At 54.2% G+C, this 27,935-nt stretch overlaps 1 protein-coding gene across 1 annotated transcript; it reads left to right on the top strand.

Annotated features, from left to right (window-relative positions):
• Nucleotides 1-75: 75 nt before the first annotated feature.
• Nucleotides 76-27,927, top strand: acvrl1 (activin A receptor like type 1). The gene is made up of 10 exons (XM_069187386.1): nt 76-1,547; nt 11,196-11,252; nt 15,807-16,058; nt 19,004-19,194; nt 19,922-20,021; nt 20,509-20,655; nt 21,182-21,457; nt 21,636-21,833; nt 23,808-23,938; nt 24,672-27,927. The coding sequence occupies exons 2-10, from the start codon at nt 11,198-11,200 to the stop codon at nt 24,804-24,806; spliced, it is 1,485 nt and encodes a 494-aa protein (XP_069043487.1). The 5' UTR covers nt 76-1,547; nt 11,196-11,197; the 3' UTR covers nt 24,807-27,927.
• The last annotated feature ends 8 nt before the right edge of the window (nt 27,928-27,935 follow it).

Here is a 27,935-nt window from a genome sequence, read left to right on the forward strand (position 1 = left end):
AGAAAGTCAGGAAAGAGGGAGAGCTGGGGAAAATCTAAGTACAGGGAAGAAAGAGGGAGAGGGACACAGGATTCACAAAACTGTGAACACACCCCAGAGAAACCCCACAGAGGTCTGCACAAACGTCCTCCGTGTGCAGAGAAAAACTCCCAACAATGTGTGTTGGGCTGAAATAGGCCAGTACCCACTGCTAATCAACATACAGAAGATATCAATCTAATATCGGTGACACCTGAGAAGCTGTGACCAGAACTCCTACCACCACAAGGCCCTGCTGAGCCAAGAGCTCCGAGCCTAGAGAAGAGCCCCCTGAGTCAGCAAGTCCTGAGGCTCACTGACACCAACCAGCACAGCTCAGCCAGGTCAAATCAAATCACAGCACAAGGCAAATAACACTGCCTCACCCACCGGGACACACACAACGCCTGTGTGGAACACAACCCAGGGTGCTTCCGCCTCAGGCGGTACTGCTGCTGGGGTTCGGACACGGCTCACACCATGGGTCGCCTGCTCCGTTTGATGCAACGGGTCACTGAGGCAAACACACAGCCCTATCTCCAAATCTATATGTGTGTGTGTGTGTTTCTCCCGACTGGGCCTTTGTGAGGGAAAACACGTTTCACGGACGGAGTGCTTCTGGGGTTGTTCTCATTATGCTGTCGGAGTGGGCGACGCCAGTGCCGGAGACTGTGAGGAAAGCTGAGGCCCTGGTGAGAAACAGGAAAACGGCGCAGAGAAAAAAGAGAGAGAGAGAGCGCGCATTCCGCACGCCGCGACCCCGTCACACACAATAAGAGGTGGGACTCTAATCAGGCCGAGCCATCGGGAACACGGCAGCGTTTCGCTTTCGGCCGGGGCCGGAGGAGCTCCGAGTTGGGGGGGGCGCCTGTTTGTCAGTGTCTGAGGGAGGGCGGATGGCGACAGGTCCCCGTCCAGACCGAGCTTGCCCGCCTCGCTTTATCGGCAGCAGAGATTGCGGACGAAGATAACCCGGACCCCACCTCCCAATACAACACAACGCACCCACACACTTTCGCAACATCTGGCCCGCAGTCCGCAACGCCACACGCTGCCGTGGACTCGGGGACAGCGCGCCGACATCTTCCCCGGGAGCGAGCTCGGGCGCTCTCGCCGCGCTTCTGCTGTAAAACTTGAGTTGGTGTGCGTTTTCACTGGGACCCAGTGGGAGGGTTTTGTAACTGGATTCTCTGGTTTAGGAGCTGAAGGCGGATTTTAGCCTTTAAGCCTGCTGTTAATCATGTGAAGACTTCAAGATTCGTGCCTTCAGGAAAAAAGAAACCCGAGAGTTAAGATGAATTCCTCTCAGCCTTCAGCTCCTGGGCTCCTGAGTTTCCCACCAACCTAATCGCTGGTCCCGGGGAGAAGCGAGAACAGTTTCAATTCGACAGATTGTTGGTGTTCCTTCCTACGGAGACCGGACATTTGAGGCGTTTTCTCGCAATGAGGAGCGCCTGAAGACCAGCGCGGAGAAAGAAGGGAAGAGAGAAGACTGGATTCTCCCGAGAGCCGCGGAGCCGCAACCACAGGTAACCCGGCACCCCGGAGACTGGGACCGTCAGCGACACTGCAGGACAGAGTGAGACAGTAGCGCGACACTGACACGCCTGGAGAAAGACTCATACACACAGAGAGACAGTCGGAGACGCACTGAGAGAGACAGTAATACTGATGGAGAGAGACATAGTTAGAGACAGTAAAACTGATGGAGAGACAGTCAAAGACACCCTTAGAGAGACAGTGACACTGATGGAGAGAGACAGTCAGAGATGTGTAGGCGGTAATAGAGAAAGACATTAATATTGGTGGAGAGAGAGAGACAGTCAGGGACACACTGAGAGAGACAGTAATACTGATGGAGAGAGAGAGACAGTGCCACCGAGAGAGACAGCGACCAAAATTCCTACCACCACAAAGCCCTGCTGAGCCAAGAGCTGAGCCCAAAACAGAGCCCCCTGAGCCAGCTGATCCTGAGGCTCACTGACCCAATCCACACCGACACCAGCCAGCCTCAGGACAGCACTGCTAGAGCACCACAAGTCAGACTCAACCACATCGCAGCACAGATCAAACAGCAATATCTCACACACTGGGACACACAAACACAACATAAACTGAAATGCTACAGAACCCTAAACAGACAATAAACACTAGCCGAATATTTGACCAAAATAAGAAACGGCAAAAAGAAACAGACCCTGACGAAGTACAGGCTCAGTGACCACAGCCTGGCCATAGAAACTGGGCGACACAGAGAGGACAGGCTGTGCTCCCACTGCCAGCGGGGAGAAATAGAGACAGAGGTGCACTTCCTACTGCACTGTGACAGATACTCTGGGATTAGAGAAACATTCTTCCCTAAATTCAGAAATCTAATCCCAGAGTCTAAACTCTGTGATTCCTTCATCTCCCCTCTTCCTGCTGCTTGATTCTCGCCCTCCTCCTCTGAAGAGGGGGGAGCCCCAGTCCGAGGAAGATCGCTGGGGTCCAGCTTCTAACTCGCGGGCAGTCCAGCGCTGGTTCTGGGGAACGGCTGTGCGTGCAGTTTCTCCACGTTCTCGTTAAAGCACACAAAGCTGGGAGAAGCTGGGTAATTAGTCCAGTTTGCGTATTGAGGTCGTTAAGACCGAGTTGGACACACCGGCGCTACAGGACCAGGGCTGGAGACCCATATAGGAGAACAAAGGTGATCGGATTATTGTGCTGGATCCTTACAACCCAAGGTCATTATCCCCTGGTCCTGGGGAGCCCCAGTACAGCATGCTCCCCCCAAATCGCCTGGTACTAATGCCAGGGAGCAGGGAAGAGTTAATGATCGGTTCAGGCGTTTGTGCAGTCAAGGAAATGTGGTTCTTTTAGGGCTGATCTCAGGTACGTTCCATATCCCTCCATATTCTAAGTGCTTTATCCAGTACAGGGTGGTGGGGGAACCAGAGCCTATCCCAGCAAGCAAGAGGCACAAGGCAAGGTTCACCAGTCCATCGCAGGCCACACACACACAGAGACACACTCGCACCAGGGCCAATTAACCAACCAGCGTGTCTCTGGACTGTGGGAGGAAACTGGAGCACCTGGAGGAAACATGCAAACTCCACACAGACTGCACCCCAGGTCCAGAACTGAACCCAGGGCCCCAGCGCCGCAAGGCAGCAGTACTAGCCACTGTGCCACCGTGCCACCAATCTATAGTAGGAGTTTAGTCCCTGATGATCTCTAAAGAGCTGACACTACCAAAACCACCTGCGCGATGGATCACAATGAAATTGTTCCTGGTCTTTTGAAATCAGTGATTTGAATCAACAACACTTGCTGGACTGGGGTTCCCCGGCAGTGGGGTTGGGGTCCTTTGGTTGAAATCCCAGTCCATGTCCTGCCCCCACCCCCTCCCCAGTGTATGCTGCTTTTCAATTGGAGTCACGTTATCAGCTCAATAAAGGTCTCGGTTAGATCATGAAAAGTGATGAAAACCTGTGTTAGCTTGTGTCCTCTGGTTGGTTTCACTGTGGATTCAGATGACGCTCTGTCAGTGTCTTAAAGGGTTTGGAATACTTGTATCAGGTGCCCCCGTAGTCTTCAATTTCAACTGAGGTTCAAGACAGAGCCATTCAGTTCCTTCAGCCTATCAGTGTAGGACACTCCCTTTAGACTAAAGAGACTCAGTTCCTTTAGCCTGTCAGTGTAGGACACCCCCTTCAGACTTAAGAGACTCGGTTCCTTCAGCCTGTCAGTGTAGGACACCCCCTTCAGACTAAAATGACTCAGTTCCTTCAGCCTGTCAGTGTAGGACACTCCCTTCAGACTAAAGAGACTCAGTTCCTTCAGCCTGTCAGTGTAGGACACCCCCTTCAGACTAAAGAGACTCAGTTCCTTCAGCCTGTCAGTGTAGGACACTCCCTTCAGACTAAAGAGACTCAGTTCCTTCAGCCTGTCAGTGTAGGACACTCCCTTCAGACTAAAGAGACTCGGTTCCTTCAGCCTGTCAGTGTAGGACACTCCCTTCAGACTAAAGAGACTCAGTTCCTTCAGCCTGTCAGTGTAAGACACTCCCTTCAGACTAAAGAGACTCGGTTCCTTCAGCCTGTCAGTGTAGGACAGTCCTTTAATGAAACCTTTAAAGCTAAAAGATAAATATACCAACAAAAAAAATGTCCACCTTTGAAAAAGTTGTTGATTTGTTTATAGCAGTGAAAACCCCTAAGTTAGCTTGACTCACTCAAGGCCAATGACTGAGAGGGGGATTGAGAGTAGCTCAAGAGGGCCATGCATATGTCACAGCCTACCAGAGTGAGTCCACACACTACATTTACCATTGGTGTGGCTTTTACCACACTGGACCACAGCATCGTACCCATACTTGTCCCTACTGTGCTATTACCCTGATCTCACTGGGCTTTACTACGCTGTATTGTGCTTTTACCACAATATTACTACTCTGAATTGTATTTTGACGACAGTCTTGCTAGGCTTCACTGCTCTGTCCTGTGATGTTACCCTCTTCTCACAGGGGAATACAGTACATGAGCTTGCACAGCATTGAGTGGGTTGTGAGAAGGTTGCACGCAAGGGTAATAAATTGAAGCAGTGCAGAAGTTAAAATCAAATTGATATTGAGGTGTTGCTCTATGCCACAATACTCCAAGGTGCCTTCCCAGCGTTCCTCCCAGTATCAGCGGGACACATACAGACAGTCTTCTGGGCCACAGCTCCTGTACTGGCAGCAGAGCCTTCTACAGTTTAATGACGGATGTAATTAATTTGGCTGTCATTCCAGTTCATTCTGCGGATAGTTCTCCACACAGTTCACATCCACTGGGTTGCTCTTCGTACAGCTCCGCAGAGTTTTAAGTGATCTTTTACATTTAAGCTTTGTGCTACCTCCCCTACCTGCAGTCACTGGCTGTGTGGTTTTTCAAGTCTCGGATCTCTACTTCCGACCCCTGTGACCTCACACAGGTGAGGAAGAGGAAGTGCAGGCAGACCGCCCCGCCCATCTCTGAGTCACATGTCTCAGGCAGCACAGCCTGATTGGAGGAGAGAGACATGGGCAGCTGTGCTCCACCCTTTGAGGAGTGCCGGTCACAGTCGGCTAGTGGCATGAGCATGGCTCAGACCCACAATCACAGAGCTCAGCCTGTTTGAGTACCTTTGCCAGCTGAGCCCTTCGGGAACTCCAGAATTTAAATAACCTTTGAGTATTGCGTTTGGATTGCTTGTACGCCCACGTATTTTTTTTAAAAAGTAAACTTTACAGTGGCGTTGGTGAACTCATCCCTTGTCATCTCATAGCAATTAAACTGAGACCTGAGAGACTCGTGTAGTTTAAATTATTATTAATTAAGAAATTAAACTGAGGGTGGCATGGTTGCTCAGCGGTAAACATTACTGCCTTGGAGTGCTGAAGCCCTGGGTTCAATTATGGACCTGGGGTGCATTCTGGGTGGAGTTTGCATGTTCTCCTCATGTTGACATGGGTTTCCTCCAGGTGCTCCGGTTTCCTCCCACAGTACAAAGACATGCTGGTGGGTTAATTTGCCCTGGTGCGAATGTGTGTGTGTCTTCCCTGCATGAACTGGTGTCCTGCCCAGGGTGTACCCGGCCTTTCCCCTGTTGCTTTCTGGGATAGGCTCTGGCTCTCCCGTGACCCTGTGCTGGATAAAGTGGATTCGAAAAAGAATGGAGTGCAAATTAAACAGATAATCTAATGGATGTGTTAAGAACAGGACTTTTTTGGGGGTCTTGTGCACTTTTACTGAGAAATATTGAGATGCCCGAGACACTTTCCACTGTTTAGAACAAATGGACAGTTAACGGCCGCAGTGCCTGAGTTCAGAGCACAGGGAGATAAGACGGGTTCCAGCTAGAGCTTATTGATCCTGGCAGATATCTGCAATTTGTTCCCTGAAAGACCCCTGGTCACCATGTTCGACAGCAAGGCTGGTTCAGATCCCTTTGTGCAGAGTAGGGCCGGCTGTAGTGTAGCGTGAGCACCTCTGGGTAGGGGTCATCTTCAGAACATGAGAGTGGCAAGGGGGGGAGATGACAGAGAGATGGAGGACAGCGAGAGATGAAAAAAAAGGAGAGAGATGGGGGAGAGAAAGCTGGATGGACGTGTGGGGTCCACTCACAGACCAGGATAACACTTAATGGGACAAATATCCCATAGGAACTCTGCTCATGGAGGTCTGTAGAAACATCCTCCATGTGCAGAGGAAAATTCCTAAAACCATGTGCAGGTCCAAATTAGGCCAATATCCATTACTAATCAAATACTGGTCAAATCGTGGTTCCACGTGAGAAACAGTGCTGTGCATTCCTACCAGCACAAGACCCTGCCTAAAACAACACCAATCAAAACCAACCACCCAACAGCACAAGCTACACTACACTACCTCACCCACTGGCACATACACACACATACAACACAAACTGGAATGCTGCAGGACTCTAAATGGACAACACACACTAGCTGAAAATTTGATCAGGATGAGAAACAGCAAAAAGAAACAGACTCTGACGAAGTACAGGGTCAGTGTTGTATGGTGTATTTGTATTGTAAATGTCTCCAGATCTTGTACTGACTGTATATGCTTTGGCAACACTGTAATTTACCAGTCATGCCAAAAAAGCTGTTTGAATTGATGGAGCAGAGGGAGAGAGAGGATGGAGGAGAGGTAGAGATGATGGAGGGAGAGAGATGGAGGAGAGGGAGAGAGAGTTGGAGGAGAGGTCTTGAGATGATGGAGAGGGAGAGAGAGACGGAGGAGAGGGAGAGATGATGGAGAGGGAGAGAGACAGAGGAGAGGGAGAGATGATGGAGAGGGAGAGAGAGACGGAGGAGAGGGAGAGATGATGGAGAGGGAGAGAGAGACGGAGGAGAGGGAGAGATGATGGAGAGGGAGAGAGAGACGGAGAAGAGGGAGAGATGATGGAGAGGGAGAGAGACGGAGGAGAGGGAGAGACAGAGGAGAGGGAGAGAGAGACAGAGGAGAGGGAGAGATGATGGAGAGGGAGAGAGAGACAGAGGAGAGGGAGGGAGAGATGATGGAGAGGGAGAGAGACGGAGGAGAGGGAGAGATGATCTAGAAGAGGGAGAGACGATGGAGGAGAAGGAGACAGTGGACAGCAGGCTGGACAGATGTGCTGTGTGTAGCCATCCTCAGCTCTGCGCACCTCTCCCTGCCTGTCTGCTGAGTGTGGACAGTACCGGCGCACATGATCTAATACCCCAGAAAAGAAAACGCAATATGGAACAAGTCCCAGTGTGCTGGCCAAAACTCCCAAGGACAGAAAACTGTGGAACAATGGGTAGAATTCCCAGGAGGCTCTGGTCGTTTTGCCAGACTGAATCTCGGCACGACCGGAGGAAGTGGGAGCGCGTGTGGGAGAGAGGGAGAGGAGCCAGGGGCCTCTTTCATCAGGATCGCTCGAATCCCTGCTGGGGCCTGCTGTCTGCGGGCAGCCGTGTTGAGGCTGATTGTCCAGATCCCAAACAATTCCCAGATGCTTTGATTTAGGGAGAGAGATCTTTGTCATCTCCATAATAACAAAACAGCTTTAGTTTTTCGGGGGGGGGAGAAATCTATTTTTTATGATGTCAGGGGGAGACAGCACATACTATATGTCTCTAGATCCATCAGGCCCCAGGGGTGTCAGACTCACTTCCTGCAGAGCCCAGTGTCTTCTGGGTTGTGGTCTAACCAAATTACTTCCTTAATTAGATATATAAATGTTGATTACTGGACAAATGCCCTTCAGTAAAAGTACAGTGACCTAAAAACCACTGTTGAGCCTGGTTAGAAGTATTATAAATTATCCATTCATCCATTTTCTAACCACTTCATCCAGGACAGGGTCACGGGAGCCGGAGCCTATCCCAGCAAGCAACAGGCATAAGGCAGGGAACATTTTGGAGGGGACGCCAGTCCATTACAGGGAACACACACACGCAAACCCACTTACTTGCACCAGGGCCAATTTTGCCAGAAGCCACTTAACCTACTCGCATGTCTTGTGACTGTGGGAAGAAACCCAGGTGAACACAGGGAGAACATACAAGCTCCACACGGACAGCACGCCAGGTTCGAAATTGAACCCGAAGCCTCAGCGCTGTGAGGCAACAACGCTGACTGCTGTGCCACCTCGCTGCCTAGGTCTCACTGACCAGCGTCTCCTCAAACACCCTCCCGGCAGCTCGGGCTCGGCTGGACACGAGCAGCCAGCAGGCAGGGCTCTGTGGGGATGTGGAGAGCAGCTCGCAATGAGTGACCGGGAGCCCCTGGGTACCAGTCATCATGCTGGCCTGGTGTGGTCCAGGGCTCCCGGTCAGTCAGCAGGAGCTCTCGTCTCCCACCACAGAGCTGAAAGGACACTTTTCACACAACAGAGCACAGGGGCGTCGGGATCAGCCGCTGGACTGAAACGCACAGGACTGACCTGTGTTTCTGCGGGGAGCAGACATGCAGAGTGAGGGCAGCAGAGCCGTGAACAGCGTCTGAGGCTCAGGGCAGCGTCACTGCGGCCCGTCTCGCACCCCGGTCCAAACAAAGACGGCGCGGCTGCCGTCAGGCGGGGAGAACCGCGATGGCGGACGTGCTTCAGTGGCCAGGCCCTGGGACAGCTGGAATTCCTGAATCTGCTCTCTCAAAAGACGGAGGAGCATGTTTCCCAGCGCCCCCACGCACACACACATGCCCAGCCTGCGTGACTTCCCATCTCAGCCGAAATCTAAACAAGTCTGGAGACCCGGCTCCGGTTGCCGCGGAGACGGGCGTGTCCACCTCCCCTCTCCGACAGGAAGCGAGACACCAGTATTTACCCTGCGAGCTGAAAGCACTGCAGTGAGAGAACTGTTTCAAACGAGCAGACAGCGTGCAAGAGAAAAGCAGACAATGAGTTTTCAGAACTCCCCCACCCCACCCCCGATGGGGGGCAATTAGTGGGCAGACGGGACATGGAGACAGATTGGTCTGGTGTTGTTTGTTTTTTGGAGGGGAGCTCATTTCCTCCCTGGCATTGTCGGCGGCCCCGTGGTGCAGAGCTGCGTGGGACAGCGCGTCCGGGCAGCAGAACAGAGCTCTCCCCCGTCCCAGTCCTCCCTCACTGAGCCCTGTCGCTCACACTGGCTCTGTCTCCATCTCCCTGTCACCAGGGGACTGTCCCTGACCGCAGCCCCAAGCCCTGCCGCTGTCCTCCAGGCCCCACACCGCCTGTCTCGCTCCCTCTGTCCCAGCTCTAGCCTCTAGCCCACACTGCCTCCCTCTCTCTCAGCTCTAACCTCTAGCCCACACTGCCTCCCTCTCTCAGCTCTAACCTCTAGCCCACACTGCCTCCCTCTCTCAGCTCTAACCTCTAGCCCACACTGCCTCCCTCTCTCAGCTCTAACCTCTAGCCCACACTGCCTCTCTCTCTCAGCTCTAACCTCTAGCCCACACTGCCTCCCTCTCTCTCAGCTCTAACCTCTAGCCCACACTGCCTCCCTCTCTCTCAGCTCTAACCTCTAGCCCACACTGTCTCTCTCTCTCAGCTCTAACCTCTAGCCCACACTGCCTCTCTCTCTCAGCTCTAACCTCTAGCCCACACTGCCTCCCTCTCTCTCAGCTCTAACCTCTAGCCCACACTGCCTCCCTCTCTCAGCTCTAACCTCTAGCCCACACTGCCTCCCTCTCTCTCAGCTCTAACCTCTAGCCCACACTGCCTCCCTCTCTCTCAGCTCTAACCTCTAGCCCACACTGCCTCCCTCTCTCAGCTCTAACCTCTAGCCCACACTGCCTCCCTCTCTCTCAGCTCTAGCCTCTAGCCCACACTGCCTCTCTCTCTCAGCTCTAACCTCTAGCCCACACTGCCTCCCTCTCTCAGCTCTAACCTCTAGCCCACACTGCCTCACTCTCTCTCACCTCTAACCTCTAGCCCACACTGCCTCCCTCTCTCTCACCTCTAACCTCTAGCCCACACTGCCTCCCTCTCTCAGCTCTAACCTCTAGCCCACACTGCCTCTCTCTCTCAGCTCTAACCTCTAGCCCACACTGCCTCCCTCTCTCTCAGCTCTAACCTCTAGCCCACACTGCCTCCCTCTCTCTCAGCTCTAACCTCTAGCCCACACTGCCTCCCTCTCTCTCAGCTCTAACCTCTAGCCAAACTGCCTCTCTCTCTCAGCTCTAACCTCTAGCCCACACTGCCTCCCTCTCTCTCAGCTCTAACCTCTAGCCCACACTGCCTCCCTCTCTCTCAGCTCTAACCTCTAGCCCACACTGCCTCCCTCTCTCTCAGCTCTAACCTCTAGCCCACACTGCCTCCCTCTCTCAGCTCTAACCTCTAGCCCACACTGCCTCCCTCTCTCAGCTCTAACCTCTAGCCCACACTGCCTCCCTCTCTCTCAGCTCTAACCTCTAGCCCACACTGCCTCCCTCTCTCTCAGCTCTAACCTCTAGCCCACACTGGCTCCCTCTCTCTCAGCTCTAACCTCTAGCCCACACTGCCTCCCTCTCTCAGCTCTAACCTCTAGCCCACACTGCCTCTCTCTCTCAGCTCTAACCTCTAGCCCACACTGCCTCCCTCTCTCTCAGCTCTAACCTCTAGCCCACACTGCCTCCCTCTCTCTCAGCTCTAACCTCTAGCCCACACTGCCTCCCTCTCTCAGCTCTAACCTCTAGCCCACACTGCCTCCCTCTCTCAGCTCTAACCTCTAGCCCACACTGCCTCCCTCTCTCAGCTCTAACCTCTAGCCCACACTGCCTCCCTCTCTCAGCTCTAACCTCTAGCCCACACTGCCTCCCTCTCTTTCAGCTCTAACCTCTAGCCCACACTGGCTCCCTCTCTCTCAGCTCTAACCTCTAGCCCACACTGCCTCCCTCTCTCAGCTCTAACCTCTAGCCCACACTGCCTCCCTCTCTCAGCTCTAACCTCTAGCCCACACTGCCTCCCTCTCTCTCAGCTCTAACCTCTAGCCCACACTGCCTCCCTCTCTCTCAGCTCTAACCTCTAGCCCACACTGCCTCCCTCTCTCTCAGCTCTAACCTCTAGCCCACACTGCCTCTCTCTCCCAGCTCTACCCACTAGCCCACACTGCCTCCCAGTCTCTCCCAGCTCTACCCACTAGCCCACACTGCCTCCCAGTCTCTCCCAGTCCCTGAGCTCTCAGCAGTGTGTCACTAACATCGCTCTCTCCTGTGTTTCCCCAGGGATGGGCGTGCCTCTGCTGGCCGTGCTGTCCCTCTGCCTCATGGCAGGCCTGGCTGGTAAGTCTGAGGCGCGACAGTCCTGACTGACAGTGTGGCAGATCGCAGGGCTGGAGAGGTGGTCCTGTGGGCTGAGTGACTGCAAGCAGGTGTGCGCATGGAGGAGAGTGTGTGCTGTGGAACAGTGTGTGTGTGCTGTAGAACAGTCAGTGTGTATGTTGGAGGAGTGTGTGTGTGCTGTGAAACAGTGTGTGTGTGTTGGAGGAGTGTGTGTGTATGCTGTAGAACAGTCAGTGTGTGTGTTGGAGGAGTGTGTGTATGCTGTGGAACAGTGTGTGTGTGTTGGAGGAGTGTGTGTGTGCTGTGGAACAGTGTGTGTGTGTTGGAGGAGTGTGTGTTGAAGAGCAGTGTGTGTGTGTGTAAGCGGGGCAGATCAACTCCTTGCAGATTTCGAGATGTGGCCTTATCAGAGCAGCACAATGGCTCAGAGAGGAAGTCTTTGTCTTCCTGCTTTGCCCGGCACTATAAATCTCTGCGCCCCCCCAGAGCAGACCTGGACAGGGCCACTCCATGCCTACGAGCTGCCCGAATCGTCAGGGAGTATCAGGGTGCACGCCTGCTTACCAGGGAGTTACCCTGTGCTCGGGGTCAAGTGTCAAATGGTGTCTTCAGAGGGGGAATCCTGTAGTGTTTATCTGGCACAGGTACTCACTCAGAGTGCGAGGTTGTGATCCAGGCTCACAATTCGAGCCCGGGTCATGTCGCTAACCCGGGACTCTCCGAGAGGCAGTGTCCAGTTCAGAATCATCTACAAGGGCTCTCCCTACGCCCAGCAAAACAGTGCCCTCCTGCGACTTCCCAGGAACTGCAAGGAACTTTGTGAGAGACGCACTCTCCTCCTTTTTCCATCGGTCTGGAGGAGAGTGTCTAAAACCTCAGCCCAGAGTGTGGACATTGACCACCTAGCTGTTCCAGACACCCACAACTCTTTGTGTAACTCCCTCTTACTTTATATTAGTGACCCCATGTCCCTGTTTCGCGACAGTGTGAGTCCCCCTGGGTGACATTATCTGCACCACTGAGGATTTTTTAGACTTTGATCTTCATCCATCCATTTTCTTAATCGATTCATCCAAAACAGTGCCACTGGGGAGCTGGAGTCTTTCCTGACAAGCAGTGGGCTTAAGGCGGGGTACACCCTGGACAGGACACCAGTCCATCACAGGAAACACACTCACACCCGGGCTGATTTTCCCAGAAGCCAATTAACTTACCTAGCTGTGGACTGTGGGAGGAAACCAGAGCACCGCGAGGAAAACCACACAAACACAGGGAGAACATGCAGACTCCACACAGACAGCACCCCATGTCCAGAACTGAACCCAGGACCCCAGGACTGTGAGGCAGCAATGCTGGCCACTGCACCACCATACCACACAAGACTTGGATCCAATATCTAATTCTGCATTTGCATTGCTATTGATTGCTCTCTATTTTTTGTTTTCGGGGCACACGAGGCAGTTGCAGTGCAGATAGTACCAGCACGCTTGCACACAGCACATTCAGAGAAAAGAATACCCCAGTTTCCCCTTCCGGTGCTCCTTGAACCTGAGGGTGTTTCATTGTCTGGGTTCAGGACACTGATGCACCACTGTCTGCCACATGGACAGCTGCCTGATCAGGAAAAACAGGCACACTGGCAGGGCAGTTAGCAAAGCTAATCCTGGGCTGGATTCTGGACAGGGCTTCATCTCTGCAACTTTGCATGTTCTGGCCAGGCCCACACGGGTTTCCTGCAGGTGCTCTGGTTTCCTCCCACCTTCCAAAGACAGGCTGGTTAGGTTACGCATGTGTGAGAGTCCGTCCCTGTGTCCTGGGTGTGAGGGTGTAACCCGTTCAGGTGTCCTGGGTGTGAGGGTGAAGCCCGTCCCTGTGTCCTGGGTGTGAGGGTGTAGCCCGTCCCTGTGTCCTGGGTGTGAGGGTGTAGCCCGTCCCTGTGCCCTGGGTGTGAGGGTGTAGCCCGTCCAGGTGCCCTGGGTGTGAGGGTGTAGCCCGTCCCTGTGTCCTGGGTGTGAGGGTGTAGCCCGTCCAGGTGCCCTGGGTGTGAGGGTGTAGCCCTTCCAGGTGTCCTGGGTGTGAGGGTGTAGCCCGTCCAGGTGCCCTGGGTGTGAGGGTGTAGCCCTTCCAGGTGTCCTGGGTGTGAGGGTGTAGCCCGTCCCTGTGCCCTGGGTGTGAGGGTGTAGCCCGTCCCTGTGTCCTGGGTGTGAGGGTGTAGCCCGTCCCTGTGCCCTGGGTGTGAGGGTGTAGCCCTTCCAGGTGTCCTGGGTGTGAGGGTGTAGCCCGTCCAGGTGTCCTGGGTGTGAGGGTGTAGCCCGTCCAGGTGTCCTGGGTGTGAGGGTGTAGCCCGTCCCTGTGCCCTGAGTGTGAGGGTGTAGTCCGTCCCTGTGCCCTGGGTGTGAGGGTGTAGCCCGTCCCTGTGTCCTGGGTGTGAGGGTGTAGCCCGTCCCTGTGCCCTGGGTGTGAGGGTGTAGTCCGTCCCTGTGCCCTGGGTGTGAGGGTGTAGCCCGTCCCTGTGTCCTGGGTGTGAGGGTGTAGCCCGTCCCTGTGTCCTGGGTGTGAGGGTGTAGCCCGTCCAGGTGTCCTGGGTGTGAGGGTGTAGCCCGTCCAGGTGTCCTGGGTGTGAGGGTGTAGCCCGTCCCTGTGCCCTGGGTGTGAGGGTGTAGCCCGTCCCTGTGTCCTGGGTGTGAGGGTGTAGCCCGTCCCTGTGCCCTGGGTGTGAGGGTGTAGCCCGTCCCTGTGCCCTGGGTGTGAGGGTGTAGCCCGTCCCTGTGCCCTGGGTGTGAGGGTGTAGTCCGTCCAGGTGTCCTGGGTGTGAGGGTGTAGCCCGTCCCTGTGTCCTGGGTGTGAGGGTGTAGTCCGTCCCTGTGTCCTGGGTGTGAGGGTGTAGCCCGTCCAGGTGTCCTGGGTGTGAGGGTGTAGCCCGTCCCTGTGCCCTGGGTGTGAGGGTGTAGTCCGTCCAGGTGTCCTGGGTGTGAGGGTGTAGCCCGTCCCTGTGTCCTGGGTGTGAGGGTGTAGTCCGTCCCTGTGTCCTGGGTGTGAGGGTGTAGCCCGTCCAGGTGTCCTGGGTGTGAGGGTGTAGCCCGTCCAGGTGTCCTGGGTGTGAGGGTGTAGCCCGTCCCTGTGTCCTGGGTGTGAGGGTGTAGTCCGTCCCTGTGTCCTGGGTGTGAGGGTGTAGCCCGTCCAGGTGTCCTGGGTGTGAGGGTGTAGCCCGTCCAGGTGTCCTGGGTGTGAGGGTGTAGCCCGTCCCTGTGCCCTGAGTGTGAGGGTGTAGCCCGTCCCTGTGCCCTGGGTGTGAGAGTGTAGCCCGTCCCTGTGCCCTGGGTGTGAGGGTGTAGCCCGTCCCTGTGCCCTGAGTGTGAGGGTGTAGCCCGTCCATGTGTCCTGGGTGTGAGGGTGTAGCCCGTCCCTGTGCCTTGTGCTTTCAGGACAGGCTCTGGGCTCCCACTGCCCTTACCAGGTACAAGAAGCTTTCAGATAATGGATGTTCCTGATCAGACTGGGTCTCTCAGACCTGTTTTTTAGACTCCCTTCTTTAAAGACCTTCGGAGGAAATCTGTTTGATTTTGACGATAAAGCAAGAGTGTGGGGGGGTGGAATAAATCTCCAGGTGTGACGCCCAGACTCCCCCCTCCCCCAGGTCCTGGAGTCCCAGAGACAGTCGCTCTCTCCTGACTCCTGCCCAGCGTCTTCTCGCGGCTTCCTGTTTACTTCCTCTCCGGCTCCTTCTGTCACGCACAAGCCAGAGAGCGCAGCCCTGCCCCCTTGCTCACATGCCTGACGTCTTCCTTCCTCACTTTCATCACCATCCCCCCCGGTGCAGAGAGACAAGACCGAAAATGTACAACACATCTTGGGAGAGAAAAGCCCTGTGCGCTCATCACGGTTTCGCAGTATGCTTTGGGAACCTCTGATCAGCAGGGATAGACTCAGCCTTCCCAGAGACCTGCTCAGCACACAGTGCTGCTTTGATTGTGTTGAGTCGCTGCAACAGAGCGCCCCCCTGTGGCTCGCTGCACCTCACTACACCCTGCCCCCACGAAGGAAGCAGCTAGTCTGACAGGCGCCAGTACCAGAGGTCACGTCCCACAGAGTGCCAGGGTTCACAATGAGGCGAGCTGATGCAATATTGGCAGGGAGGGAGTGTGTAAGGTTGGCACAGGGGTAGCTGTTTCACAGCTCTTGCCTCCTGGGTTCAATTCTGGATTGGGACACCCTCTGTGTGGAGTTTGCATGTTCCCATGGGTCTACATTGGCTTTTTTCCTTGTGGTCTGATTTTCTTCCACCTGGAAAACACATGCTGTGCTGGCTAATGGAGTCTAAATTGCTGCACAAGCGTGCATGCATGTTGATTGACATCTGTAAATAACGGTGCAAGCGCACGCCTGTGTATGTCTGTGTGTGTGCATGTGCGTTTGGGTGTGCATGCTTGGGCAAATTGACGTCTCCAAATCGCACGTGTGTGAGTGTGTGTGTGCCCTGCGGTGGACGGGCGTCCCGTCGGCGCCCCCAGCCTGCCAGGCTGTGTGCGGGAAAGGAGCTCTCTCTCCCCCCAGACCCCGCGGCGCCGCAGTGGGTGGAGTGCTCCTGCGAGCATCTGAGCACGTGCAAGGGCCGGACCTGCAGGGGCGAAGTGTGCTTTCACACCGAGAACGACGGGGCGGTGAAGAGGGGCTGCTTCTCGGGCGACGCCAAGCTGCAGTGCCACAGCCACCCCAGCATCTACACCACGTGCTGCAGCACGGACCTCTGTAACGCCAACAAGATGAGGCCGAACGGCACACGGCGCGGGGAGGACCCGCCGCGTGGTGGGTGCTTGATGTCACTTGTGGTGAAGTTGCATGCTGGGAGGAGTGCAAGCAGCTCTGCTCTCTGTGCCAGTAGCTGTGTGAGGCGCCCGAGTCTGCCATCTGGTGGCCTTGTTGTGTCTGGATCATCGGTGTCGGTACCGCTACCGGCCAGCGTCCTGCCTGGGACTGGCCTTCTTCACTGAATGATGTCCAGCTCAGTAGGAGACTCGGAAGCCTTTTTCATCCATACACAATGTTCATGTTATCTTGCAACACACACAGTAGGGGACCCAGCCCCTCCTGGGAGACACACTGCAGCCCCAGTGCACAGCAGCCCAGGGCAGGAGAGAGACACTGCTGCTCCAGGGGGTGAAGGGAGGACAGACTGTGCAGGAGCAGAGTGGGGTTTATCCAGGACACAGGGGTGACACCCCCACTCTTACAAGCAGGGTCCTGGGATCTTCAGAGAGCAGGAAGTCAGGACCTCAGGTTAATGTGTCATCTGAAGGACAGCGCCTCCTACAGCACGGAGTCCCCCATCACCACACTGGTCACTGGTTTGGAAATTCTGGACCAGAGTGAAGAGCTACTGGTCAGCTGATCAGTGTTCCTGATCTTTTCAGGATGGTCACCGTGGATTAGATTTCATACACAGTTTATTATTGGCCAAAGCTAAATACTCTAGTCATTTTTATCATATTAGTGCAAAAGAGATACAAATATTACAATACACTTCTGTAATACTTTTTGTTATTTTTCTGCAGGGAAAGCAAGTGAGAGTATGCAGTTAAGCAAGAGTATATTGTAATCTGACAGTTTATATTTCTCATTTAAGAGCAATTTCATAACCCTGTTCCAAGGGCTGTGCTCCTAGATTGCTTCAGCCTGTCTGCCAAAGCGCCTCCTGTGCGGAAAAGGGGGAAGTGCTGACACCTAGTGTCTGCGGCTAGTACTGCAAGGTGGTCACTCTGCCCGGCAGCAAGCAGACAGAGGTCAAGCTTGGCTTCCTGGAGAAACTGCAGACTTAATTTACAGGCCTGGAAAAGTCATGGAAAAATGCACCAAAATATACTTTTCTGGAAAATGTTTGGGAAACTATGACCAAATGTGCATTAACTGTAGAGTACAATAGGTTATGAAGGACCAGTAAAAGCTGATAACCTTTGCACTTGGAGCAGATACAGAAAATAAAATTCACCAGGAAGTGAAGAAACAGGAAATGACGAGAATCCTTGGGAGGGATCGGGAGAAGGTGTGCAGAGAACTCAGAAAACGTTGTCTGGAGTCAACGATTGTCAGAGAAAATATATCTGCCAATCCAACAGCCTGCGACTTTCTGTTTGGCCACAGAAACATGCGTCTGTGCAGGGTTGGGTGCCGTCAGCGTGTCTGTGCACAGTGGCTGATTCCCACAGTCCTCGGTAAACAGGCTCTGGCTGGATCACTGATGTAGGCTGTCCAGAGTCCACCCCGAGGCTTCTGGCAGATATTCGGGGATCAAACCCTTAGCAGCTATTTAACACCTTGTAGCTTGGGCCGGGTCAGTATGAAGATGGGAGTGCTCTAAGGAAAACCAGGTCTCTGCTGCAAGGGTGTAGGGCCTGTAGGTGGGGCTCTTCACTCTGGTCCAGAATTTCTGTGCTGTAGGAGGCGCTGTCCTTCAGATGACACATTAACCTGAGGTCCTGACTCCCTGCTCTCTGAAGATCCCAGGACCCTGCTTGTAAGAGTGGGGGTGTCACCCCTGTGTCCTGGATAAACCCCACTCTGCTCCTGCACAGTCTGTCCTCCCTTCACCCCCTGGAGCAGCAGTGTCTCTCTCCTGCCCTGAGCTGCTGTGCAGTGGGGCTGCAGTGTGTCTCCCAGGAGGGGCTGCTCTTCACTGGGGAGGAACTGGGTCCCCTCCTGTGTGTGAAGGGCTTTGGTATCCTGTGGGATGAGTCGTGCTGTTTAAATGCCATAAACTCTGAATGATCACTATTACTAATTGAACAAGCCAGGTGGGCCAGAGCCTCTCTCTCCTCTCTCTGTGGTTGGGTGACCCCTGACGTCCAGCCCCCTCTCTCTGTGGTTGGGTGACCCCTGACATCCCGCCTCCTCTCTCTGTGGTTGGGTGACCCCTGACGTCCAGCCCCCTCTCTCTGTGATTGGGTGACCCCTGACGTCCAGCCCCCTCTCTCTGTGGTTGGGTGACCCCTGACGTCCAGCCTCCTCTCTCTGTGGTTGGGTGACCCCTGATGTCCAGCCCCCTCTCTCTGTGGTTGGGTCACCCCTGACATCCCGCCTCCTCTCTCTGTGGTTGGGTGACCCCTGACGTCCAGCCCCCTCTCTCTGTGGTTGGGTCACCCCTGACATCCCGCCTCTTCTCTCTGTGGTTGGGTGACCCCTGACGTCCAGCCTCCTCTCTCTGTGGTTGGGTGACCCCTGACGTCCAGCCTCCTCTCTCTGTGGTTGGGTGACCCCTGACATCCCGCCTCCTCTCTCTGTGGTTGGGTGACCCCTGACATCCCGCCTCCTCTCTCTGTGGTTGGGTGACCCCTGACGTCCAGCCCCCTCTCTCTGTGGTTGGGTGACCCCTGACGTCCAGCCCCCTCTCTCTGTGGTTGGGTGACCCCTGACGTCCCGCCTCCTCTCTCTGTGGTTGGGTGACCCCTGACGTCCTGCCCCCTCTCTCTGTGGTTGGGTGACCCCTGACGTCCAGCCCCCTCTCTCTGTGGTTGGGTGACCCCTGACATCCCGCCTCCTCTCTCTGTGGTTGGGTGACCCCTGACGTCCTGCCCCCTCTCTCTGTGGTTGGGTGACCCCTGACGTCCTGCCCCCTCTCTCTGTGGTTGGGTGACCCCTGACATCCCGCCTCCTCTCTCTGTGGTTGGGTGACCCCTGACGTCCAGCCCCCTCTCTCTGTGGTTGGGTGACCCCTGACGTCCAGCCCCCTCTCTCTGTGCCTGTGTGTCCATATGCAGATCAAGATCGTAGCAGCAGCCTGGTGGTGGCGCTGTCGGTCTCCTTCCTGCTCCTGTTCGTCCTGTCGCTGGGGATCTTCTGCCTGGCCTGGAGGTTCCTGATCCGCCGCCGGTGCCGCCGGTTACCACCCCTGGACGACCCGGATGACGTCAAGGAGAAGGTGCCCTGCGGAGGGGATGGCACCTATGGGGTAAGAGCCGCCGGCCGCCAGTCGCCCAGCGCCCCCAGAGCCTGAACACACAGAGCACACTGAGAGTCTGAACAGACAGAGGACACTGAGAGCCTGAACACACAGAGCACACTGAGAGCCTGAACACACACCACCTGAGCACATTGAGATTCTGAACACACAGAGCACACTGAGAGCCTGAACACACACAGCCTGAGCACATTGAGATTCTGAACACACTGTATTTAATACTGGGGTTCTGGAGCCTCGTTAAGGGGAGAGGAGCTGTATTTAATACTGGGGTCTGGAGCCTCGTTAAGGGGAGAGGAGCTGTATTTAATACTGGGGTCTGGAGCCTCGTTAAGGGCAGAGGAGCTGTATTTAATACTGGGGTCAATACCGTAGTTAACAGAAATGTTTCCCCAATTCTGGGCGACAGAATGACAGGGAGGCAGTTTGTGCTTCCACCTCACAGCTCTTGGGTCCTGGTTTTGATTACACTGTGGATCACCTTCTGTGGGGTGTTTGCATGTTCTTCCCAGGTCTGTTGTGGTTTCCTCCCACCTTCCAGAGAGACACTGGTCAGGGGAGCTGAGCATGTGAGAGCCCTGCAGTGCTCTGGTCTTCACTCGCTCTGTGTTCCCAGGACACCAGGGTCACCATGGTGGACCACGTTCTGACAGTGGATGAAAGCCACTGAAAGCAGACTGCGGGGCAGGTTCTGATGTGCCCGTGTCTCTGTTCACAGGACATGTTCGACGAGTTCTGCACCTCAGGCAGCGGCACGGGTCTGCCCTACCTGGTCCAGCGCACAGTGGCACGCCAGATCTCCCTGGTGGAGTGCGTGGGTGAGTCCTGGTCCTGGGGGGGTCAGTGTGTCTGCAGGGTGTCCAGTCCCGGTCCTGGGGGGGGGTCAGTGTGTCTGCAGGGTGTCCAGTCCCGGTCCTGGGGGGGGGTCAGTGTGTCTGCAGGGTGTCCAGTCCCGGTCCTGGGGAGGTCAGTGTGTCTGCAGGGTGTCCAGTCCCGGTCCTGGGGGGTCAGTGTGTCTGCGGGGTGTCCAGTCCCAGTCCTGGGGGGTCAGTGTGTCTGCGGGGTGTCCACTCCCGGTCCTGGGGGGGTCAGTGTGTCTGCGGGGTGTCCAGTCCCGGTCCTGGGGGGTCAGTGTGTCTGCGGGGTGTCCAGTCCTGGTCCTGCGGGGTCAGTGTGTCTGCGGGGTGTCCAGTCCTGGTCCTGGGGGGTCAGTGTGTCTGCGGGGTGTCCAGTCCTGGTTGTAAGCGCAGCTGACAGTGCCCGCAGGACTGTGATGGGTGTGCACCGTGTGTCTGTGTGCTGCAGGGAAGGGCCGGTACGGCGAGGTGTGGCGCGGCACGTGGATGGGCGAGAACGTGGCGGTGAAGATCTTCTCCTCGCGAGACGAGCAGTCCTGGTTCCGCGAGACTGAGATCTACAACACCGTGCAGCTCCGCCATGACAACATCCTGGGTGAGTCCTGCTCTTCATGGTCACTCATGCCCTGGCAGACAGGAACCACTGAGACAGGGTGTGCAGTCCTGGTCCTGGGGGGTCAGTGTGTCTGCAGGGTGTGCAGTCCTGGTCCTGGCGGACAGTGTGTCCTTAGGGTGTCCAGTCCTGGTCCTGGGGGGGCCATTGTCTGCAGATTGTCCTCATGATGAAAAGAGTTTTCGTTTGGGGCTATCTGAATTGCCACATTATCCAGGTCTGCTGTTGTCCATGGTGTGCCAGAGGCACGTACACCAACAATCCTGGCCTCTTAGGAAGTTTCTTGTATCTCCCTTTTTGTTTACATAGTGTGGTACTGTATAATAAGGGAAAAGCCTGGTTTGCTACTTCTTTACAGTCCTAAGAGATTATGGGCCAAGACAATCCCAGTCCTTCAGACACACTAGGTTCCTCCTCTAGAACACCAAGTTCTAATATGTTGAGGGAAGTGTATTTCTTGTCAGTACGTTAGTGGGCCTCTATCACAACCTCTCCTCCTCGCCGACAGGGTTCATCGGCTCAGACATGACCTCCAAGAACTCCAGCACCCAGCTGTGGCTCATCACGCACTTCCACGAGCTGGGCTCGCTGTACGACTTCCTGCAGAACACCAGCGTGGATCCCGAGGGCTGCCTGCGCTTCTGCCTGTCCATCGCCTGCGGGCTGGTGCACCTGCACACCGAGATCCTCAGCACGCAGGGCAAGCCCGCCATCGCCCACCGCGACCTCAAGAGCCGCAACATCCTGGTCAAGAGGAACCGGCAGTGCTGCATCGCCGACCTGGGTGAGGGGGGAGGGGGCTGGCACAGCCGGGGAGCCCAGTTGTATATCCAGACGTTCCTACATTCTCTTTACTGCCCTGTTTGTGGAAAACCCGTTCGGAAATAAATTCTCTTTCCATCACTCCACTGACTCCTTTCTCCCCCTCTGCCGTGTGTCTCCTCTCTCCTCTGTGTGCTCAGGCCTGGCGGTGATCCACTCCCAGACCAATGACTATCTGGACATTGGCAATAACCCGCGTGTGGGCACCAAGCGCTACATGGCGCCGGAGGTTCTGGACGAGTCCATCCGGACCGACTGCTTCGAGTCCTACAAGCAGACTGACATCTGGGCCCTGGGGCTGGTCCTGTGGGAGATCACACGCCGCACCGTCGTCAACGGTAAGCGCAGAGCGCAACGGTCTGTCTTCTCATCATCCTCATCAAGTCCCTGGGCTTTATTACAGTGTATCTGTCCATCCGTCCACACGTCTGTCTCTGGGCTTTATTACAGTGTGTCTGTCTCTGGGCTTTATTATAGTGTATCTGTCCATCCGTCCACACGTCTGTCTCTGGGCTTTATTACAGTGTGTCTGTCCATCTGTCCACACGTCTGTCTCTATGTCCAGTCGTAGTTGTCCACTCTGGGCAGCCAGGTCTGTCTGTGTCCAGTTTCTATGTCCAGGCTGTGGTCACTGAGCCTGTCCTCTCTGGACAGCCAGTTCTGCCTGTGTCCAGTTTCTATGTCCAGGCTGTGATCACTGAGCCTGTCCTCTCTGGACAGCCAGGTCTCTCTGTGTCCAGTTTCTATGTCCAGGCTGTGGTCACTGAGCCTGTCCTCTCTGGACAGCCAGTTCTGCCTGTGTCCAGTTTCTATGTCCAGGCTGTGGTCAGTGAGCCTGCACCTCGTCAGAGTTTGGTTCTCTTTGCTGTTTATTTCAGCACTGTTCAGCTAGTGTGTGTTGTCTGTCCAGTGTCCTGAAGCATTCCAGGTTGTGTTGTGCTTGTGTGTGTCCCAGTGGCGAGGTCGTGAGGTGTTTGGCTTGTGTTGTGATTTGGTGGATTTTGATTCATGTTGTTGTAGTTGTGCTGTCCTGTCTCTGTCTGCCACTCAGCCTGTCTGTACTCTGTTATCCTGGGACACGCTGCCCTGCAGAGACAGGAATGCAGAATCAGTACACAGATGCAGCTCTGAGTGAGGAGAAAGGGCAGAGCGTGAGAGAGGACTGGATTCAGGGAGCTGTCAGCTCTGACCCCTCTCCCTCCCTCTGTCCTGAATAGCACTAATTATAAACAGCCTTATCTGGGGTCAGCATGGCTCGCTGGCCTGGCCAGCAGAGTGCCGAGCGCTGTGGTTCCCACTGCACACAGCTTGCACAGCTGTGTGTCAGCTGTGCCAGAGCCTGCCTCTCTTTCTCTCTGTCTGCTTCTCAAAGGCCTTTATTGGCCTGACTGATGGATTACAGCGCTGTCAAAGCAATGACATTTAGCAAATCTTTTGCAGACATTTAGAACAATAATATTCTTATTTCTTGAGAGACTCACTCTCTGTTTCTCAGGCTGTGACAGGAGATCTCGTACTGGGCTGCAGCCAAATTGAGTTCCCTCTCCCAGTAGGACTGGGAGCTGTTCTGATTCTGGCATGAGTGGGAATTCTGGATTCGATTAGTTATTTTGGGAAGAATGTTTGTCTAATCCCTGAGTATTTGTCACAGTGCAGCAGAAAGTGCATCTCTGTCTCTGCTTCTCCTGGCTGGCAGTGGGAGCACAGCATGTCCTCTCTGGACAGCCAGGTCAGCCTGTGTCCAGTTTCTATGTCCAGGCTGTGGTCACTGAGCCTGTCCTCTCTGGACAGCCAGGTCTGTCTGTGTCCTGTTTCTATGTCCAGGCTGTGGTCACTGAGCCTGTCCTCTCTGGACAGCCAGGTCTGTCTGTGTCCAGTTTCTATGTCCAGGCTGTGGTCACTGAGCCTGTCCTCTCTGGACAGCCAGGTCAGCCTGTGTCCAGTTTCTATGTCCAGGCTGTGGTCACTGAGCCTGTCCTCTCTGGACAGGTCTGTCTGTGTCCAGTTTCTATGTCCAGGCTGTGGTCACTGAGGCTGTCCTCTCTGGACAGCCAGGTCTGTCTGTGTCCAGTTTCTATGTCCAGGCTGTGGTCACTGAGCCTGTCCTCTCTGGGCAGCCAGGTCTGTCTGTGTCCAGTTTCTATGTCCAGGCTGTGGTCACTCCATGGCAACTCTGGGGACAGTCCTATGGCCCGGTCTGCCTTTTCACGTTTGCGAGATGTTCAGAGTCCCGGAGTGTAGCTGAAAGAGGATTGTCTCTGGCCACTTGCTCTCCACTCCTGCAGGACTCGCCTACTCTGCTCTCTCCCCAGGGATCGTGGAGGACTACCGGCCCCCCTTCTTCGACGCGGTGCTGTCGGACCCCAGCTTCGAGGAGATGAAGAAGGTGGTGTGTGTTGACCAGCAGAGACCCAGCGTCCACAACCGGCTCTGCACCCACCCTGTGAGTCACTCCGAGCTGCTCAGAAGGGTTCCGAATGAGAGATGCCCTTCGGCCCCTCTTACTCATTTGGTAGTTAGTCACTAATTGAGCCAAGGATCTTAGCCAGCCGTTACTAAGAAACCAGAGTATCAGCTGAAACAACATGGCTGGGCCGCTTGTTCCACACTCCCACCACCCTTTGTGTAAAGAAGCACCTCCTGTTTTCTGTAGTTTCCACCTGTGTCTTCTGATCTGTGTTGCCCTGTTGAGACTGAAGAAGTCCACTGGGCTGACCTTGTTAGTGCCTTAGAGGATTGTGGACATGTGGAATTCTGCTCTCTTGGGCAGGGAAGACTGTAGAGTTACAGCACAGGCCCAGGTAGGCGGAGGGCGCATGCACATTAGATTGAAGTCCAAGACTTTTCAGAATGAAATGGTTCCAAGAAATTTAAATAAAAAAGTCAGAATTACCAAGGTGATGTACAGACAAACGAGCTTCCAGCTGTCTGAACTCTGACTGAACTATCCATCTGTTTGTCCATCAGACTGTCCATCTGATTGAATATCTGTCTGGCTACTTGTCTATCTGTCCGTCTAACTTAACTGTCTGTTCATCATTTTGTGCAGTTAATTCACTGTCCGTCTGTCCACCAGTCTGTCTGTCCATCTGATTGAAATATTTGTCCACATGACTATACTGCCCAACTGTCCCTCTCACTGAATTGTCCGTCCATCCATCTGTCTGTCTGTCCAGACGCTGTCCGCCATCACCAGGCTCATGAAGGAGTGCTGGTTCCAGAGCCCCACTGCCCGGCTCACCGCGCTGCGCATCAGGAAGACGCTGTCCAAGCTGGACCAGTCCCCCGACAAACTCAAGCTGGACATCTAGTGCGCCCCAGGCCAAGGAGGTGGAACCCCCAGATGCCTGCCCCTCGAGCCCCTTGTAAGCGCCTCTCCCCCCTCCCCAGCTCAACGTCCTCAGCTCAGACAGCACAGCTGGTCGGCACCACTCCCAGCCGGGTCACATCGGCACAGTGCCCTGGTGTTGACCAGCGTCTTGAGCCCCACCGACGGCCAGCAGCTGTGCCAGCTGTGTGCCAGCACTGCCCCAGCCCTCAGCCATTATTTACCAGGGGCCTCCACACAAGACAGGTCACGTCAGGACAAATCTGAGCCTTAAAACAGCCAGGAGCCTGGCTTCAGCCAGCCAGCTGGACAGCAAGTTCCTTACTGGAAAACAACAGAGGGATAGAAGTGTAGCTCAATTCCTGGGATAGTTTATCCCTCTGGAGCTCTGAGCCTGCTGCCATCCCCTTTCCATCCTATTCCCGGGTAGTGGACCCGAGTCCCGTTGCCTGGCATTTTCACCCAATCCATGTTTTACGGGGATCGGAGCAGCCCAGTGACGCTCTGTCTTACTTTGAGTAGGATGTACTGTACATCCAAATGTGCTGAAAATAAGCTGCAAGGTGTCCTGCAAGGACCTAAACTGGTTTGAAGTGCCTGGTGTCCAGTACTGGGTTACTATGTACTTTGACCAACAGAGCACAGTGCCTCCTGGTGGAAGCAATGAGCAATGCAGTTGCTGTTCACTTAGGGCTTGTTTTTTATGGGGCGGGGGGGTGGGACCGCGATAAAGAAGTCAGTTTTTAACCATGATGGGGGGGGGTTAGCAGATACAGCAATGCCTCTCTTAGACGGAGTCACCTCAGCGTTCTCTGTCCTGGCCATTAGTTCCTTACTTAAAGAACGCCTGTGCAGGAGCAGCGCTCCTGTCCCTGAACACATCCCCTCTGATCCAGGCTAGACCTGCCTCTGTTAGCACTGATTCCCACAGCGCTCCTGTCCCTGAACACATCCCCTCTGATCCAGGCTAGACCTGCCTCTGTTAGCACTGATTCCCACAGCACTCCTGTCCCTGAACACATCCCCTCTGATCCAGGCTAGACCTGCCTCTGTTAGCACTGATTCCCACAGCACTCCTGTCCCTGAACACATCCCCTCTGATCCAGGCTAGACCTGCCTCTGTTAGCACTGATTCCCACAGCGCTCCTGTCCCTGAACACATCCCCTCCGATCCAGGCTAGACCTGCCTCTGTTAGCACTGATTCCCACAGCACTCCTGTCCCTGAACACATCCCCTCTGATCTAGGCTAGACCTGCCTCCGTTAGCACTGATTCCCACAGCACTCCTGTCCCTGAACACATCCCCTCTGATCCAGGCTAGACCTGCCTCTGTTAGCACTGATTCCCATAGCGCTCCTGTCCCTGAACACATCCCCTCTGATCTAGGCTAGACCTGCCTCTGTTAGCACTGATTCCCACAGCGCTCCCATCCCTGGAACACGCCCTCAGTGCTAAGTGAGGCGTCACTGTACCTGTGGGGTTTCCTGGTGTTTTCACTCCAATCTGGACTGTTTTCCCAGCATTCGGCCTAACGATGACTAGTGTGTGTGAGACATCCTTGCATTCCTGCATGCTTACATTGTTGCCCACAGATTTTGGAAAAGGCAGTAATATTCAGTAAGAGTTTACAGAACAGCTGTCTCACTGAGCAGTGAAGAGTCCAGGGCCCAGGTATTAAGGTCCAGTAACGAACCAGGAGATTAATCCTGGTACAGTGCTCCTGGCAGGGGTGCCCAGCTCCAGTCTCCGGGTTTTTGTTCCACCTTTTCCCATTTATACCCAAGTTGAGCTCATCTTCTGCTTGACTGAGCCAAGAGCTGGGGGCTGGACCGGAAAACCAGGACTTGGATCAGGATCAGGACTGGACACCCCTGGAATAACCCTTCTGTGATGCTTCTTGGCCAATTCAGTTGATTCCAAAGGGGATCGCTCCGCCGTTAAACTGAAACCTGGCAGCATGGTGACGCAACGGTGTCCCAGACCCACATTCCTGCTCGCTCCACTGAACCCTGCAAACACTCCTTTCATCTTCTAGAGAGAAGCACACAGCAGAGCTTGCTGCCACCACAGCACTTTTATTTTATATACGTTATTATTTTTTGCATTGATACATTGCTTAAATGTGCAAATGTTTATTTAGAGAAATACCATGGCACGGATTTTAAAAAAAGTATTATTATAATTAATGTTATTTTTACCATTATGTACTTGTCTACAGTGGCTCTAAGTTGTCTTGAATGAGCTCTTGATATTCTATATTTTTTAAAAGGGAAATATTACTGATTTAAAAAAGAATATATGCATTTAAGAAATAAATCCTATGAATTACCTCTTATTGTGCTTCATAATTCTTCATACAACTGAAGTTTTAATTATATCTATTGCTCTGATAAAAAAAAATACTTCCCTGCTATGATCACACCTAATTAGTTTTTGAATTTAGGCTAAATTATTCATTTGAATAAATTCCTAAAGCAAGCCTCAGTTCTGTTCGTTTCATTAATGCCAGCAAGTCGGACAGTTCAGACGATGCAAGAAGGGGTGGGAACGATAGAGATCCGATCGATATCTTGATCAAACTCCTCCTGGAAAAGCTGACTTGTAGTTACAGGCTACAACCACTGGAGGGCGCCAAATACTGCGAGTTGTACGCGCGGAGTTCGTGCAAACTCGTTATTAATATTTCAAGTAGGGAGCTGCCTCAGCATGCGTGGGCTACAAGGGAACAAGACGAGGTTTATTCCAGGCTGAAAAGAGAAGAAAAACTTCGGGTGTTGATATCCGAAGAAGGCTCTACAGCCGAAACGTTGTGTTTCTTTTCTTCTCTTTTCAGCCTGGAATAAACCTCTACTTGCTCATTTCCATGTCCCCGATCGCCGGTCTCATTGACCCGATTGCATCTCGTATTAGAGATGCTCTCGCACGGCACTCGGCGGGGGCTAGTAAACCAGATTAGTGTTTAATCAGAGCGGCTGGAGCTTTTCTTCAACTGTGAGCAGAGCTGCAAAGCGGCGGCGTGTGATACCTGCAGTGGAAACTGAGCTTTTTGAGTCAGGCTGTTGTTTCATCACGAGCAGCTAATTAAAAGAGTTATTTAAACAAAACAGACTAA

Source organism: Lepisosteus oculatus, chromosome 1 (genome assembly GCF_040954835.1).
Source record: "Lepisosteus oculatus isolate fLepOcu1 chromosome 1, fLepOcu1.hap2, whole genome shotgun sequence".
In the NCBI taxonomy this organism is placed as follows: domain Eukaryota; kingdom Metazoa; phylum Chordata; class Actinopteri; order Semionotiformes; family Lepisosteidae; genus Lepisosteus; species Lepisosteus oculatus.